Raw genomic sequence first — 17,132 nt, 5'->3', positions numbered from 1 at the left:
AGACGAGGGATCTCTCTGGGTAGTGGAGCTACCAGAGTAGATGATTTAAATAAAAATCCTGGTTGCCAATAACCAGAAATGGCAAGAGTCAAAGATAAAGCATGAGGCTAACTGTCTTCTTGAAGACTGCAAAGCCAGAAAAACAGTCTTGAGTGTAAACCCTGGAAGGAATCCCAATCAATGGTTCATACGGTGCTTGGTCAAAGACCTCAATACAAAAGACAGATTTCATCTGGTGTAAGAGAGCAGAAGGCAGATTTCAGACACTCAAAATGCTAATGAGATCAGCAAGGTGTGAATATGGACCAACTGCCATACCCTGCAAGAATTTAACATAAATGTGTTCGAAATTGCAGCTCTATATTCCTTAATAGTCAATACTGAACATCTTTCTTCTTGAAAAGAAAATAAAGTCTGTACTGGGAATCACAGAGGGGCACCTAGGATCAACATGTTCCTACTGCACCAATCACAGAGATTCTTTACCTGGCATCACAGACCTTGGATGATGCAGTTGGTAACCCAGCATGAAAACATGAAATGAGCCACACGTGAAGGTGGCAAAGGTGATGTCTGTATGTAGAAGGGAACTTCTGTTTTGTGAGCAGGTCTTGAAGATCACTGAACCATGATCATATCGACCCCTTACTGTCAGTGCACTCTTGCAATTCTAGCGATATGGCCTTCATTTCAAAATTATTGATGTAAATGAATGATTTATCCAGGGTCCAATGGCCCTGGAGGGTCAAACCTTCTGGATCTAAATGAGTTCCCCAACCAATATCCGATGCATTGGTAAACATAGAAGTAGGGGTCAGGTGTATGCAAGGTGACCCGTATCAAAAATCTGTCTTGATTCATCTACCAATGAATGTGGTGCAGTTTTCACTTTGCAAGATGGAGCAACAGCAGATGGTGCATATGGATACATCTGAAGGGAACAAGATCTGCAGTGGCATCAAGGTTCCCAATAGGGATACTAGATAAAGATGAGGATGTCCTAAATATGAGGGCTTACTGAAGTGTCTGGATTCATTCTATCCAGTCCCATGGACTCTGAACTAAGTTCTAGTTTGTGAAGAAATACATTCCCATGTAAATAAAGTCCTGAGATGGAGTGAGCTCTGACTTCTTCAGGGTGGGTAAAGATCCAACAAAGTTAGTAGTAGACTAGCAACACAACAGATCCTGATGGAGGTACTGTACCTGAACATTATGGATAGCCAATCATCAATGTGAATTGGAGTTGCAGTAATTGAGGTATGACACTACTGTTTCCATACAACTCTGGCTAAAACTTGGAGATCAGAAATGATTTTGAATGGCTGAACCCAGAATTGGAAGAATTCCTAGTCCAAGCAAAACCAGATGTGTTGCAATGCAGACGAATATAATAATAACAATAATAATAATAATAATAATAATAATAATAACAATAATGAGGACTTTGTATAGCGCCTAATCTTTGGAAGCTCTAAGCGCTTTACAACATTAGACAACACCTAGAGATTATAAAAAACATATAATGATATGATTACAAAAACAAACACCATGAAATTAGAAAACATTAAAAAAACATGCTGAGAATATTTAAGGTAGGAAACATTATTAGGTGTTTAAGTTTGTTCTTGCAGTCGAAATAAGTGAGTTTTGAGAGCCCTCTTGAATGTGATCACTGTGTCTTTGTGTCTAAGTTCAATGGGCAATTCATTCCACGTTGCTGGGCCCTGGTATGCCAAAGAATGCTGTCCATATGACTTTGTTTTCATAGTGGGAATAATGAGTATACGATTGTCAGAAGGGGAGCGTAAGTATCTTGCTGGTGTGTACACATGGGTGAGGTCGGATAGGTATGTTGGACTAGAGTCTGTCAGTGAAACGTAGTACAGAGAACAAATTTTGTGTTTGATTCTGGACTGAATGGATAGCCAGTGTAGGGTACAGAGCAGCGGGGAGATGTGCTCTGATTGTGGTACTCTAAGTATGATCCGAGCAGCTGTGTTTTTAACTTTTTGAAGTTTCTGGAGTAGATATTGAGATGAACCAGACAGAATTGAGTTACAATAGTCCAGTCTTGAAAGTGCTAATGAACACACAAGTGTTTTAGTGGCATCAAATGAAAGATATTTGCAAATGGAGCTGATGCGTCTCAGCTCAAGATATGCAGCCTTGCATATGTTCATGACATGTTGGTGCAATGTGAGAGTACTGTCCAGAGTAACACCTAGGTTTCGTACTGATTGTGTGAATTTAATGTTGGTGTTGCTGATATTTATTGTTTGAGGTAAAGGATGTGAATGAGAAAGTCTTTGTGTTGTGATCAGAATGGCCTCAGTTTTATCATCATTCATCTGCAGCTTGTTACATGTCATCCATGATTTCACATCAGAAATGCACCTCTCTACACTTGGATGGTAGCATCAACTTCAGTTGGGTGGCTAGAGTTGTATATTTGGGTGTCATCAGCATACAATTGGTGAGACACTGGATGATGATCTATGACACTTGAGAGCAGCTGAGTGTACAGAATGAAGAGACCAGGTCCAAGAACAGACCCCTGTGGAACACCACAACATAGATCAACTGGGCTGGAGTGTATTCCATTTGCAGATACCATTTGTGTCCTGTTGACCAAGTAGGACTTGAACCACAGTAAGGCTGTATCATGAATGCCAAATGCTGGAGACGGTGAAGTAATATATCATGGTCTATTGCGTCAAATGCTGCTGACAAATCAAAGAATGTGAGGACTGTAATCTTTCCTCTATCCAATGCAGAGGGAATGTCATTAACTACTTTTAGAAGACTAGTTTCAGTACTGTGGCAAGGGCGATATGCAGATTGTACATTGCTAAAAAGACTGTTTGAATTTAGATGAGATACAAGCTCAGATAGAACAAACTTTTCTGAGATTTTATATATGAATGGGAGATTAGAAACTGGGCGGTAGTTCTTTAAATCGTTATGGTCTAGTGTTGGTTTCTTCAGCAGAGGTTTGCAATGGCAGTTTTGAAAAATGATGGGAATTCCCCAGATGAGAGGTATTAATAACATCAGTTAGTGAAGGCAATACTGGATCTAAGCACTCAAGCAGCAGTGATGTTGGAACTGGATCAAGTTCACATAACTTTGGTGCACTCCTCATCAGGATTGTATGTACGAAATCCATAGAGATATGTTCAAATGCTGCTAATGGTTGCCACTCAAATTCTGTATTCTAACTGTATGTTGACGATGAGTCAATTGAAATTGTCATGTCAAGCTTATCTCTAATGGTTTGTACTTTGTCACGGAAGAAATTTGCAAACATGTCCGGCTCACCTCTGTCTGCGTGGGTTCGAGTCCAGGATTCGGCCAATGTGGGTATGTGAGAAAGCTTGCCAGTAGCTTCTCGTGGGTCGGTGGTTCTTCCCGGGGGTTTCCCGGGTTCTTCCTCCACCATTAATACTGGCCGCCATACATAGACTATCGTGTGCTGAAAAATGGCGTTAAACCCCACAACAACAACAACAACAACAAACATGTCTGGAAGGTCGACTGGAGAGAAGGTAGTTGGAAGTGGTGTAGATTTGTTCCTTGACATCAGCTTATTAGTAATCTCGAAGAGCTCTTTGCAGCTGGAACTTTCCATGATCTTATTAGTGTAGTGGGCTGATTTCACTGCATGGACTATATTGGTGACATTCTTCTTAGCGGCTTCATAGATTTGCTTATAAATAATGAGTCTGGTGGAAAGCCAAAGCCTCTCAGCTTTACGGCAATCTCTTTTAGCAGTGCGAAGCTGGTTTCTAACACTGCTATACCATGGAGAACACTTTTGAATTGATACTCTGTACTTGGTAGCTGGGGCATGTTTGTCAAGCAATGAACGCAGGCAGTTATCGAGTTGTTCTGTGGTAGGAGGTAAGCAAGTGGTTAGGTTAGCTTGGATGTCATGCATGAGTTTGGTTCTATTTATCATAAGGAGATTTCTCTTAGTAGCAGATAAAGGTGGCAGGTTAGGGACTGATACGTCAAGATGGCATATAATGCAGAGGTTATCTGATGCAAGGTCATGGGATACCAGGGAGGACCGTAGAATGTTATCATCAGGTCTATGAAGAATCCAGTCTAAAATGTGACCATGTTTGTGGGTGGGTTGGTTAATTGACTGTTTGAGGTTGAAAACATTAATGGAATCTAGGAGTTTTGATGTATTTGAGTTTCTGGAACAGTCAAAGTGTAAGTTGAAATCTCCAAGAATATTCAGGTTGCCACCTATCGAATTTCCATAGTCCAGGAGATTCGGAAACTGCTCCAAGAAGAGAGAGTCAGCCAGCTTGTTTTTTCTACTAGGAGGAGGGCGGTATAGGCAGAAAAAATGGACTGACCTTTGCTCCAGTGAGAGTGTGGTTTGGACTAGTTCAAACGATGTGTGGTTGAAATTGAATATTGTGGTGTGGTTAAGACATTTTATCATGGAGTTCTTTGTGATGACAGCAATTCCACCTCCACAAGAATTACATGGGAATGACTTGATGGAGTAACCAGTGGGTGTTAGATCTGCACACTTGGGCTCATCGCCTGATGTTTTTAGCCATGTTTCTGTCAGGAAAAATACGTCAATATTCTGATCGTTGATAAAATTAACTATTTCTGTGTGCTTTTCCGGTGGTCCTACTGACTGGGCATTGAATAATGCAATGTGCAGAGGTATTTCTTGGATAGCTGACACAAAGGTTGACAAATTAATAGGGATTTGAATTAGGTTATCTAAATTAACGGTCGAATTTTTTTTTTTTAAATTGTTGAGCCAAAATAAGGGAGATAACTGGAATTATTCTTCCTGTTCTACGCCGGCCAGCTTTGAAACGTTTTTTTTTTCGTTTCCGTTTATATTTAGGTAATGATGAATGTATTCCTAGTTCATTGTCTAGAGCACAATGTAGTGTGGAGAGTCAAGGAATTAATGAGGGTCCATCGTAGCATAAACGGGTTGACTGGCGAGTATCATGTGTTGGCGGTTTGTTCAAAAACAGTGGAGCAAGACAGCTGAGAAAAAGTCTAATTGTTCTCATCTCCAAAACAAGGAGATGAAGAAACACATACGAATTTAACAGCCAATAATAGGTTTAATAGGCCACTTTGGGAATGTACCCAGTAGCTGAAGGCAGAAACCATCTGTCTCAAAGTAAAGGGAGGAAAGGTCCACCCTTTATGTTGCTAGGCAATATCTTGACCTGTAGATGACTCTAAGAGAATGTTCTGTCATGGGGGATAGAGGATATGGCTAAAGATCTGGTTGGGTTGAGCCCCTGAGATCTTCCAAAATGGAAAGAATCTTACTGAACTGTGCACCTGATGATTTCAGGCACAAGTTGATGGTAAGAGGTGGTAAAAGTTTTGTTTACTGCCCTTTCAAAAGGATCAGATCTCCTCCTCCTCATCCAGCTTGGATGGAACCAGTGCGCCTGATAGAAGGTATCAATAGAGATGCTTCCACATCAAATTCATTGGAGTCAATGAGTACAGACAGGGCATCACCATCAGCTTATACTCTCCAAATAGGAGAGTGGCTGGGCATCACTGTGTCCCTCCCTGTTGGGCATCACTGTCCCCCCATTGGACATTATTATGTCCCTCCCACAGGGCCAGTGGTGACACAGGAGCACTCTGCACCAATGCATGTTGCTCATCAGGATGAGTAGGGGCTCTGTGTATGAGAAAAGTTTCCAGTGGAAAGACAAGACAGATTGCCTTTCCTGGATGGCAAAGATGATACAATGCCTAAAGCCTTCATGGAGGATGCCTCCAGATGACATTATGTCAGTACATGAGCCAAAACAACACCTACTCTGGGTCCATTCAGCCATGGTGGCATCAAAGACCAATTACCCTGAGGTGGAGGGCCATACATTTCAGAAGGATTCACTGGGATAATAGGGAAGATGGTATACCAATCCAATCCCCTAACCTAGTCTGGACCTGATGGGAAGACTCCCAATCCTGCCAAAAATGTGGCAGTATAGTGGGGAAAGAAGGCAACTCAGTCTGATCCATATCCCCCTATTATGAGGTTTCTGAGTGATGACCAGTGAATAGTCATAGACTGGTATGAGATGACCACTGCATGGTTACTATGTGACTGGTCACTGAGACAAATTGACCAGTTACCATAAAGTGACTGATCATCTAGATGAACTTGATGCCCAATGAGCACTGACTGGTGACAATTCAGGCAATATAGATATGTCAGGGCCTGGTTCATCTCACTCATCAATCCATACAGTGTGCTGCTGCTCCTTTCACTCAAGAGGGCATGACCCACTACCATAGAAGTATTAGAAGTGGTGCATCTCCTTCCACTCAAGAGGGCATGACACACTACCATAGAATTGTTAGAGGTGGTGTATCTCCTCCCACTCAAGAGGACATGACACACTACCATAGAAGTGTTAGAAGTGGTTTATCTCCTCCCACTCAAGGGGACATGACACACTCCCACAGAAGTGTTAGAAATGGTGTATCTCCTCCCACTCAAGAGGACATGACACACTCCCACAGAACTGTTAGAAATGGTGTATCTCCTCCCACTCAAGAGGACATGACACACTACCACAGAAGTGTTAGAAGTGGTGTATCTCGTCCCACTCAAGAGGGCATGACACACTACCATAGAAGTGTTAGAAGTGGTGTATCTCCTCCCACTCAAGAGGGCATGACACACTACCATAGAAGTGTTAGAAATGGTGTATCTCCTCCCACTCAAGAGGACATGACACACTCCCACAGAACTGTTAGAAATGGTGTATCTCCTCCCACTCAAGAGGGCATGACACACTACCAGAGAAGTGTTAGAAGTGGTGTATCTCCTCCCACTCAAGAGGACATGACACACTCCCACAGAAGTGTTAGAAATGGTGTATCTCATCCCACTCAAGAGGATATGACACACTACCATAGAAGTGTTAGAAGTGGTGTATCTCCTCCCACTCAAGAGGGCATGACACACTACCACAGAAGTGTTAGAAGTGGTGTATCTCCTCCCACTCAAGAGGGCATGACACACTACCATAGAAGTGTCAGAAGTGGTGTATCTCCTCCCACTCAAGAGGGCATGACACATTACCATAGAAGTGTTAGAAGTGGTGTATCTCCTCCCACTCAAGAGGACATGACACACTCCCACATAAGTGTTAGAAATGGTGTATCTCATCCCACTCAAGAGGATATGACACACTACCACAGAAGTGTTAGAAGTGGTGTATCTCCTCCCACTCAAGAGGGCATGACACACTACCATAGAAGTGTTAGAAGTGGTGTACCTCCTCCCACTCAAGAGGGCATGACACACTACCACAGAAGTGTCAGAAGTGGTGTATCTCCTCCCACTCAAGAGGGCATGACACACTACCATAGAAGTGTTAGAAATGGTGTATCTCCTCCCACTCAAGAGGACATGACACACTCCCACATAAGTGTTAGAAATGGTGTATCTCCTCCCACTCAAGAGGGCATGACACACTACCACAGAAGTGTTAGAAGTGGTGTATCTCCTCCCACTCAAGAGGGCATGACACACTACCATAGAAGTGTTAGAAGTGGTGTATCTCCTCCCACTCAAGAGGGCATGACACACTACCATAGAAGTGTTAGAAATGGTGTATCTCCTCCACTCAAGAGGGCATGACACACTCCCACAGAAGTGTTAGAAATGGTGTATCTCCTCCCACTCAAGAGGGCATGACACACTACCACATAAGTGTTAGAAGTGGTGTATCTCCTCCCACTCAAGAGGACATGACACACTCCCACAGAAGTGTTAGAAATGGTGTATCTCATCCCACTCAAGAGGACATGACACACTACCATAGAAGTGTTAGAAGTGGTGTATCTCCTCCCACTCAAGAGGGCATGACACACTACCATAGAAGTGTTAGAAGTGGTGTATCTCCTCCCACTCAAGAGGGCATGACACACTACCATAGAAGTGTCAGAATTGGTGTATCTCCTCCCACTCAAGAGGGCATGACACACTACCATAGAAGTGTTAGAAGTGGTGTATCTCCTCCCACTCAAGAGGGCATGACACACTACCATAGAAGTGTTAGAAGTGGTGTATCTCCTCCCACTCAAGAGGGCATGACACACTCCCACAGAAGTGTTAGAAATGGTGTATCTCCTCCCACTCAAGAGGGCATGACACACTACCACATAAGTGTTAGAAGTGGTGTATCTCCTCCCACTCAAGAGGACATGACACACTCCCACAGAAGTGTTAGAAATGGTGTATCTCATCCCACTCAAGAGGACATGACACACTACCATAGAAGTGTTAGAAGTGGTGTATCTCCACCCACTCAAGAAGGCATGACACACTACCATAGAAGTGTTAGAAGTGGTGTATCTCCTCCCACTCAAGAGGGCATGACACCTACCATAGAAGTGTCAGAAGTGGTGTATCTCCTCCCACTCAAGAGGGCATGACACACTACCATAGAAGTGTCAGAAGTGGTGTATCTCCTCCCACTCAAGAGGGCATGACACACTACCACAGAAGTGTTAGAAGTGGTGTATCTCCTCCCACTCAAGAGGATATGACACACTACCATAGAAGTGTTAGAAGTGGTGTATCTCCTCCCAGTCAAGAGGGCATGACACACTACCAGAGAAGTGTTAGAAGTGGTGTATCTCCTCCCACTCAAGAGGGCTTGACACACTACCATAGAAGTGTTAGAAATGGTGTATCTCATCCCACTCAAGAGGACATGACACACTACCATAGAAGTGTTAGAAGTGGTGTATCTCCTCCCACTCAAGAGGGCATGACACACTACCATAGAAGTGTTAGAAGTGGTGTATCTCCTCCCACTCAAGAGGGCTTGACACACTACCACAGAAGTGTTAGAAATGGTGTATCTCCTCCCACTCAAGAGGACATGAAACACTACCATAGAAATGTTAGAAGTGGTGTATCTCCTCCCTTGCAAGAGGTGACAACACACCACCCAGAATGTGAGGTGTGTTCTTCCTTTGTAAGAGAGGCAACCTAATTCTCCAACATGTATTCCCTCTAAAAAGAATGGTCTCATAATCTCCTGGGACCTGGAAGTGTTCTTCCAACCATTACAGCGTATTATCTTGCAGTGAGACAAACCTGAAAAGGGGTAGTGCAATTTCCTCCACCCTCTATATAAGCACCTGGCATTGGCTAAATTCCAGATTTCAGTTGATCATAATTTACAAAAACACACAGGAATTCTTTGAAAGCATATTGAACAAGTGAGGTATTTTGGGTGAGTGTCCTTGTGGCCACATTTTGCTAAAGACTGTACCAACAATGTTCTCTGAAGAAAAAAATTCCTGGAAGAAAACAATCAATAATGAAAATATGTTATATATGTCACAAGTGAACTAACTGTTGTTTTATATGGTGTGTGCTATATACATCCCAGTGCATAAACAATGGGAAGTTACCGGTGTTTTCTTATATTCAATTGTTAAACCGTTTTTGAGGAGCAATTGCAAGCACACACTACTAAAACAACGTGGCACAAGTCACAAGAACAATTATCACTACACAAAAGTGAAAAAAGACTGAATTTGGTGTTTAGACAATTAATTAAAAACAAGTACATACTTCCTGTATATCAGAGATGGACTTCTGCTGCATTATTTCATTAACATAAAATATGTACCCATAACAAGTATTGTTGAGGGGGTGGGATACAAAATGTTAACCCAGGAGGTCCCTTAAAGAACCAAATTCTGAATGTAAGCTGGGACTAATGGTGTATAAACAGAATACAGAGATGACAAGTGTAACATCAACATAATATTTGTTGAAGGAAGATCACATTGCAGTGAAACACTAACAACATTATAAGTTTTTCTCTGCTCACAGATTCAACACATGTCCATTAACATAGCATCCTTGGAAAAGACAACTGTTATGTGCATAGGCATGCAATGTGCTTGAGTAGACTGTGTCTTATTGACTATTCTCCACTTTATGGGACAATGCATTCACATCAAATGGATGAGGGTTTTCTGCATAAAAAATACAATCTATGCAATAGCACTTGGTAAGATATTGCTGCTATTAAAAGGTTAAGCATTAAGTACTTACTGGGACCATTCTAAAAATGCCATGTGCCATGACTATCCCTTATAAACAAGGTTCTCTGTTCTTTATTGTACACTATTCTGTGTATCTGCATTATTGCAAGTGATTTCATTCAAACAATGTTTGGTTTGGTTCTGGGTTTTTTTGACAATTATATATAGTACATACCAGAGAGATTAAGAACTCTAGAAGGTTGCCAGATATCACCAATTCCTTTTTTATATGCAACTGAGGTTCCTAGTGATTCATTGAGCAATAAGCTCAAAGACGTGGTGAATCTGCTCTGGGGCTAGACACCAAGATGAGATTGTCTACTGAACAGGCTGAAGTTAGCGGTGACAGTGTTCTGTTGGAACACAATTGATATTCAATACATTTGCTATTTTAAACTAAGACATTAATATCGGGAGAAAAATTAACTTTTCCACTCCATTCTGAAACAGAGTATATTCTGTGTACTTTTATGAATGACAGCAACAAAATTTAAGTCAATAAAAGTGATCTCTATTTTCCTATTGTTAAGTCAACCTGGATTTTTAGTTATAAAATATACAAAAGGGGTAAAATGCAACAAGTTACCGAGTTAAAATTAGTAATTTTAATGTTCTGAAAATACATGAATGTAAATGTTACATACTGCATACAAATTCTGTAAAGTATGGTAACATGCAAAAAGCCATGGTGTAGATTTTCTATGAAAATTCGGAATTCAGCTTTTACCTCTCATTCTCTCCAACATGTTGCTTAAATTTTCCAACAAAAATAATTCCCACATCTTTTACCAAAATAAAGATACCTTTATTTCTATGTAATGATGAATTTTATTTAGGAGCAGTACGGTTTGCAAAATGTGTACCATGAATGGTCAACTCAGCAAATCAATCTTACAATCTTACAGTGCACTGGAACTTCATTTGCCAATCATCAATAGGGTTGATCAATAAGATTAATAGGGCAGATCAATAAGGTCAATAAAGCAAAGGTGATATTTGGTGGGCTAGGTAGGGAGTTTCTGTATGATGGTCTCAGGGTACATGTTACAAACAGGTTAATATGTTACCTATTTGTTCCTGAGAAATGAAAACATAAATTCACATCTTTTCATTATCAGAAATCTCTCCAATACACTTACTTTCTATCTTTGAGCACCATGTCAGTTGCAAGCCATCAGTAGTCAGATAGAACTGTTTCAAATCCTCAGGAAGTAGACACATATTTTTCTAGAAAAAAAAATGAAAATCAAATTACAAACTTCCCTCAACATATTATCTTGTGTTGTAGAGCTTGTGTATTAAGCCACAACCCTGTCTGTCTACTATCTGTCCATCCATCCATCTGTCAGTGTGTCCATTAACTTTTCCATTTCTCCTTGATAACCTAAGTTCTATAGCACTTACCTCTGACCAACTTTACGGTTAAGTTTCTTCTGATGAAAGAAAGAAGCCCTTGATGTATGGGGTAAAGATGTCAAAGTCACAGTGACTGAATGAATAAAAATGGTTTCTGCAAAATAACATAAGTTCTACATAACGTACCTGGGCCAAACTTTGTGGATAATTTGCACTTGGGGAAAGAAAAAACAATATTGATTTAGGGATAAAAAAGGTCAAAGGTTAATGACACCATGACTGAAAGAATAAAAATGGTTTCCACATAATAGCATGTGTTCTATAGCACGGACCTGGTTTAAACTTAGTGGATGGCTTGTAAGCTGGTTTCTGTGAAGAAATTTTAGTTCTTGACGATATACCTTCACTAGAACATGTGGATGACTTACACATTGTGTAAAATGGCAATATATTGATTTTGGAGTCAAAATTCAAGGTCAAGATCACTGTCACTTAAAGAAGAAAAATGTGTTTACTAGAATAACTTTAGTTCTAGACAACACACTTTGACCAATGTTTGTGGAGATCTTATACTTAAGGTATGGAAAAGGCTTACTGAGTTTAGGGTCAAAAGGTCAAACTCACTGTGGCTTAAAAAGAAACTAGTTTTGCAGAATAACCTTTGTTTTAGAACAAGTTTCTTGACCAAAGATTTTTTTTACCACTTGGGGTAATTATGAAGCCAAACAATTCTATGTTCTAATAGTTACATTTTATGATGATGTTTAGCCTCATAAGAAAATAATAGTTTCTGCAAAGCAAGTTTCTTTTAAGACCCCTTTGACCAAATGTCCAATAATAGTTTCTGCACAGCAAGTTAATTTTAGGACTCCCTTGACCAAATGTCCAATAAAAGTTTATGCACAGCAAGTTTATTTTAAAAACCCCTTGACCAAATGTCCAAGTCACTAAGACTCATTGGTCAATAATTTCCTGAGTCAACCATACTCTGCTAGTGCTTACATGGTGGACTATTAAACATGAAGCAGGAATATAATGTGCCATACTCATATTTTAAATTATTGGTGTTTCTATATCCCTGGAATTCGGTAAAACAAAACTTGCAATTTTAATAATGAAAAACATCAAGGATATAAAACATGCACAAAACTTAGTCATATCATTCATTAATTTATAATTTCTAACCTGATTGTCATCAGGAGGTCCTAACACTTTCACACTTTATGCATTTCAAACCATGTAGAAGTTTTTAGGAAAAAGAAAAAGCCTGTTCTTTGTCCTTTTCTGGTTCCTGCAAATGTCTATTTTCAGTGATGCGCAGAAAGTAAAGTATGTGTCATCTGCATCCAATATTTGTATTGGTAAGTAATAATGTCTCTATCAAAAGGCAAGCAGTGTATGTGTAACTCTTATGTACAAGGGTTCAAATGGATGAAATGCCCCAAGTTACAGATTTAGAGCTTATCTGAGATTATGAACTGCATCAAACCTATTGTCTGAAAAAATAGACTCATTCATGCAAATATGGTGGCCATGTAAGTAATGAAATTCCTGTTTGGTTTGAAACATGAACAAGATGACAGTGTTAGAGCCTCCCTGCCAATAATAATAAGGTTAGAAAAAAATTATCAATAAAAATACTAAGTTTTGTGCATGTTTTCTGTCCCTGATGCTTTTTGTTTCTAAAATCAATAGGGGGTTACAAACTGCCATGAGGGAAGGAGAATACAATTTTCATATTTGCTGTTACAATATGAAGATCAAAGCAGATTTGGCTGAAGGCAGATGAAACATTAATCAATACTGACTATGGCCTTGACAACAGCATCAAAGTTGCAAGCCATCATGTTGCAGAGGGAATTGTCTTAGCTTCATAATGAGTCATCATAAGTATGAACAAAATTCATTTAGAGGATAAGGAAATGCACCTTAACCCAAAGGTCAAAGTCATAAGCAAACATGCTGCAGTAAGAATTGTCTTTGCTTTGTTCCAAGAAAAAAACAAAATATATCAAATGGTTTTGGAAATATAAGCCAATGAAAAAGCTTTAAACCAAAACCCTAACGTACATTTTCTATGACTATGACCTTAATCCAATGTTAAAGGGGCAAATAAACAAATTGTCTATGACCATGACCTTAATCCAAGCTTAAAGGGGCAAATAAACGAATAGTCTTAGCTTCATAGTGATTTATTCCAAGTGCGAAGAAAATCCATCAAGGCCAAGGAATTTATGAAATAAACTTTAGCTAAACCTTAATGCAAATATTTCATGACTATGACCTTGACCCAAGGTAAAAGGGGCAAGCAAGCTTGTCACAGAATTATTTGTCCTGGCTTCATAATGAATCATGCCAAGCATGATGAGAATCTATTTAGTTTCTTAGTAAAATAATAAATAAAATAGAGACAAACAGTCATACATATAATTATATTGTTATAAAGGATATACAATATATCAATTTAAATTATACAATTTTATATAGTGCATTGGCATTAAGTCCATTAGGATACAAAGTATCTAACTTATGAATCCAGTAAGTTTCTTTTATGAGTCTATTCATGTCACCATGCACAATATCTATTGGCATGAAAGAAAAATCGAGTAGAGAGTGATTATTGGTGTTAAAGTGTGTTGAAACTGAGGATCTCTATAATTTTTTTTATGAAAGCGATGATTATTCATTCTCTTAGAAACTTGTTGAAGTGTTTGTCCAACATATTGCATGCTACATTTTTTACAGGTTATGAAATAAATCACATCAGTTGATATGCAGTTAGTGTTATCACGTAGAGAAAATACATCTTTTGTATTAGCACTACTGAAAGAAGTACTTATGTTTGCACATTGAGCACACCAGTGTCTGTTATATTTAGATGACAAAAAGTGTCTTTTTTTATTTTCTGTCTGTTTAGTTCTAATTAAAAAATCTTGCAAATTCTTGGGTCTTCTATAAGTGAGAATTGGTTTAATTTTGTAAAGTGATTTTATGCTGGTTTTATTGGATAAATTTAGGAGACTATAATATTTATTAATTTTATGACCTATATTAGGTAATGAAGGATTATATTGTATTGTGAAATTATCCTACACATATAATTGATTCTGCGCTGAACAAAGCCCGTAACCTTACTCAACATGAGGCTTTAAACACAGCAGAATATAAAATAGAGAGAGATGGGCTCAAGAAAAAAGGAGTCTTTTCATTCATGGTATATTTTAGAATACCATTAGGGATCACAAACTCTTCTATTTTAAATCAGTGAAAACATCACATTACTGTTTTCAGTAACATTTTACACCAATTATACTTCTTTAATTCAACAGGATGTTCATGTATTAGCCAGAAAGTGCAAAGCATTTTCTCTTAAACCATACAAAAACCCTCAGAAACTAAACAATAAGAATTGTCAAATATTACAGACATAGCTGTGTTATTAATAGGCAACCACTTGAAAGAGATCTTCAAGGTGGTAAAAAAATACTGAATTACAAACAAGATTTTTGCTTGATCACTACTTACACCTTCACTCTAAACTGCAAAAATATTGTTATTCATAATACATGTATATACCAATACCACAAAGCCCTATATCTACTACCACCACCATAACCAATGCCAATATCTTCACATTTTTTCCTTCTTTTCTTTTACATTTTTTTTTTCTTTTCTTTTGCATTTTTCTTTATTTTCGTTTCTTTTCATTTGTTATTTTGCAAGTATACTGTACTATGTTTCTGCTGTAAATACTTACAAGTTACTGTTTGGCATTATTACAATATTGTATGTACAATTCCTTTTAATATCACATTAGCATCTTTCAATGTTTGCAATATTATGCCTTCATTACTCACAACAGCCACAACAATATTGTTAATGAGGAGATAACTCGAAAAAAGCTTATGCTTGTTGCTCAGTCCTCTGCATCTCTTTTTCTGTACTTTCCACTATGACTTCTGTAAATAATGTTTAAATCTACAGATGACATGTCACTATAGTTCCCTACCTAAGGAAAGGACTCCTACCAAGTATACCCGATGTCCAGTCCTCTCAGTTTTATACTACTCGTGCCAGTACCCTATGTTGCAGCACTTTCAATTTATATGCCTAATGCTACACTTTGTTTCTATGGTAACACAAAAAATATTAAAAGTCATCTCTATAGAACTTGCTTGCCATATTTACTGTAATGAGTTGAGCTAAAACACAGTCAATTACCAGTATACTTCAAAACAAAAATGTTTACTGACAGACAGACAAACACAGAGATATGGATGGACACAGCATTAGCTATAAACCCCAAGATTGCATACTGGAGTGGGGAAGTTTAAATAATGCCATAAGTCAAACAAAAACTGGTAACAAACACAATATAATGTATTACATTGGAATAATTAGAGTAAACTCTATAGTTGTATATCTTGTGAAGTACTTATTTTTCTCTTATTGGTTATCAAATGGATATAGTAAAACCTGTAAGAAATTTTGTCCTTTTAAAACTCTGAGCAAAAAAATTTATTTGGAAGAATAACTTTATTTTTCCAACATCAACTTATATTTCTTCTATATTTCTCAAACTTGAAAACATTTTTTACAAATATAAATATTTGTTGCAAATATGCTAGATTCTTATTTTGTTAGATGACAAACCTGTCACATTATATAACATTTTAAAGATAATAGCACAGGTTGTGTATCAAATATGTCTTCACCAAGACCAGGAAAGAGTCCAAGAATGCAACAGTATGGTGTAGAGGGCAATCTACAATGTCAAAGTCTGATAGTACCTATAAAATAAATATATATTTGTATTTAGATTGTGGTACATTATTAATTAAAAAAACACTGTGTCAGCATGGACGATCCATTTTTTTTTCCATCCACTTGTCCAGGACAAGTAGTTTCAGACAATTAATTTATCCCAAACACATTTGCACGTGTCCCAAACTTGAAATCACTGCCTAGATTTGATAGACGTATGCATTTTAATCCATTGAAAGAACAAATACATGTACAATATATTTATTTTTTCAAAGGTGTGATTTTTCAAAAACATAGATTGATATTATGCATTTGGCTACATTATTCATATTTGTTTTGGAAGCCAGATTTGAATGAATATCCATGTACACATCTGAGCCATTAATAACAATAATCCAGCAGTTGATAGCTGTATCTGTGACATTGCTTGCAATAGCTGTAAACATCTTTACTTCCGAGTCAGTGGATTCAAGCAATGTGTAGTTATGAAAATTTCTGTTCTTAGTTTTGGGGCTTCTTTGGTTTTATTTAACAGGTTTGCTGCCACAAAATATGGCTTAAATCTCTCCAGAGAAATAGTTAGCTCAGAATCAGTGGCAGTCATACATTTTATATTTACACTTTTATGTGAAGTTTCTTCTCTGAATCTACCTTACTAACTTCCTTGCAAAAATAATTTAGGAAACTCATTTTATTAACTTAGTACAGATCAGATTGCTCAGCAATTACTTTTTAAGTGATCGTAATGTACATTCTGTTATTTAAATTTAACCACAGACAGCTCCCTAACTAGTAAAATTGTTTCCATTCAATTCAAACAATGTTACTGCCATTTAATCAGTTCATAAAGGTTTGTTTTCTTGCTTTTAATGGCACTTTTAACACATTACTGTTTATATCATCAACAGAAAATG

At 38.2% G+C, this 17,132-nt stretch overlaps 1 protein-coding gene across 2 annotated transcripts in view; it reads right to left on the bottom strand.

The window, feature by feature from the left end:
* LOC149801665 (tubulin polyglutamylase complex subunit 2-like) overlaps nucleotides 1-17,132 on the bottom strand; it is an 83,184-nt gene that overhangs the window by 46,029 nt on the left and 20,023 nt on the right. For both annotated transcript variants that reach the window (XM_089955942.1, XM_089955943.1), the window contains exon 3: nucleotides 11,238-11,325. In XM_089955942.1, coding sequence (XP_089812068.1) covers nucleotides 11,238-11,325 — 88 coding nt within the window. The remainder of the gene's footprint in view (nucleotides 1-11,237; nucleotides 11,326-17,132) is intronic.

Source organism: Sinohyriopsis cumingii, chromosome 4 (assembly GCF_028554795.1).
Source record: "Sinohyriopsis cumingii isolate HCF-2022 chromosome 4, ASM2855479v2, whole genome shotgun sequence".
Classification (NCBI taxonomy): Eukaryota; Metazoa; Mollusca; class Bivalvia; order Unionida; family Unionidae; genus Sinohyriopsis; species Sinohyriopsis cumingii.
This window is presented reverse-complemented; position numbering and strand designations above follow the sequence as displayed.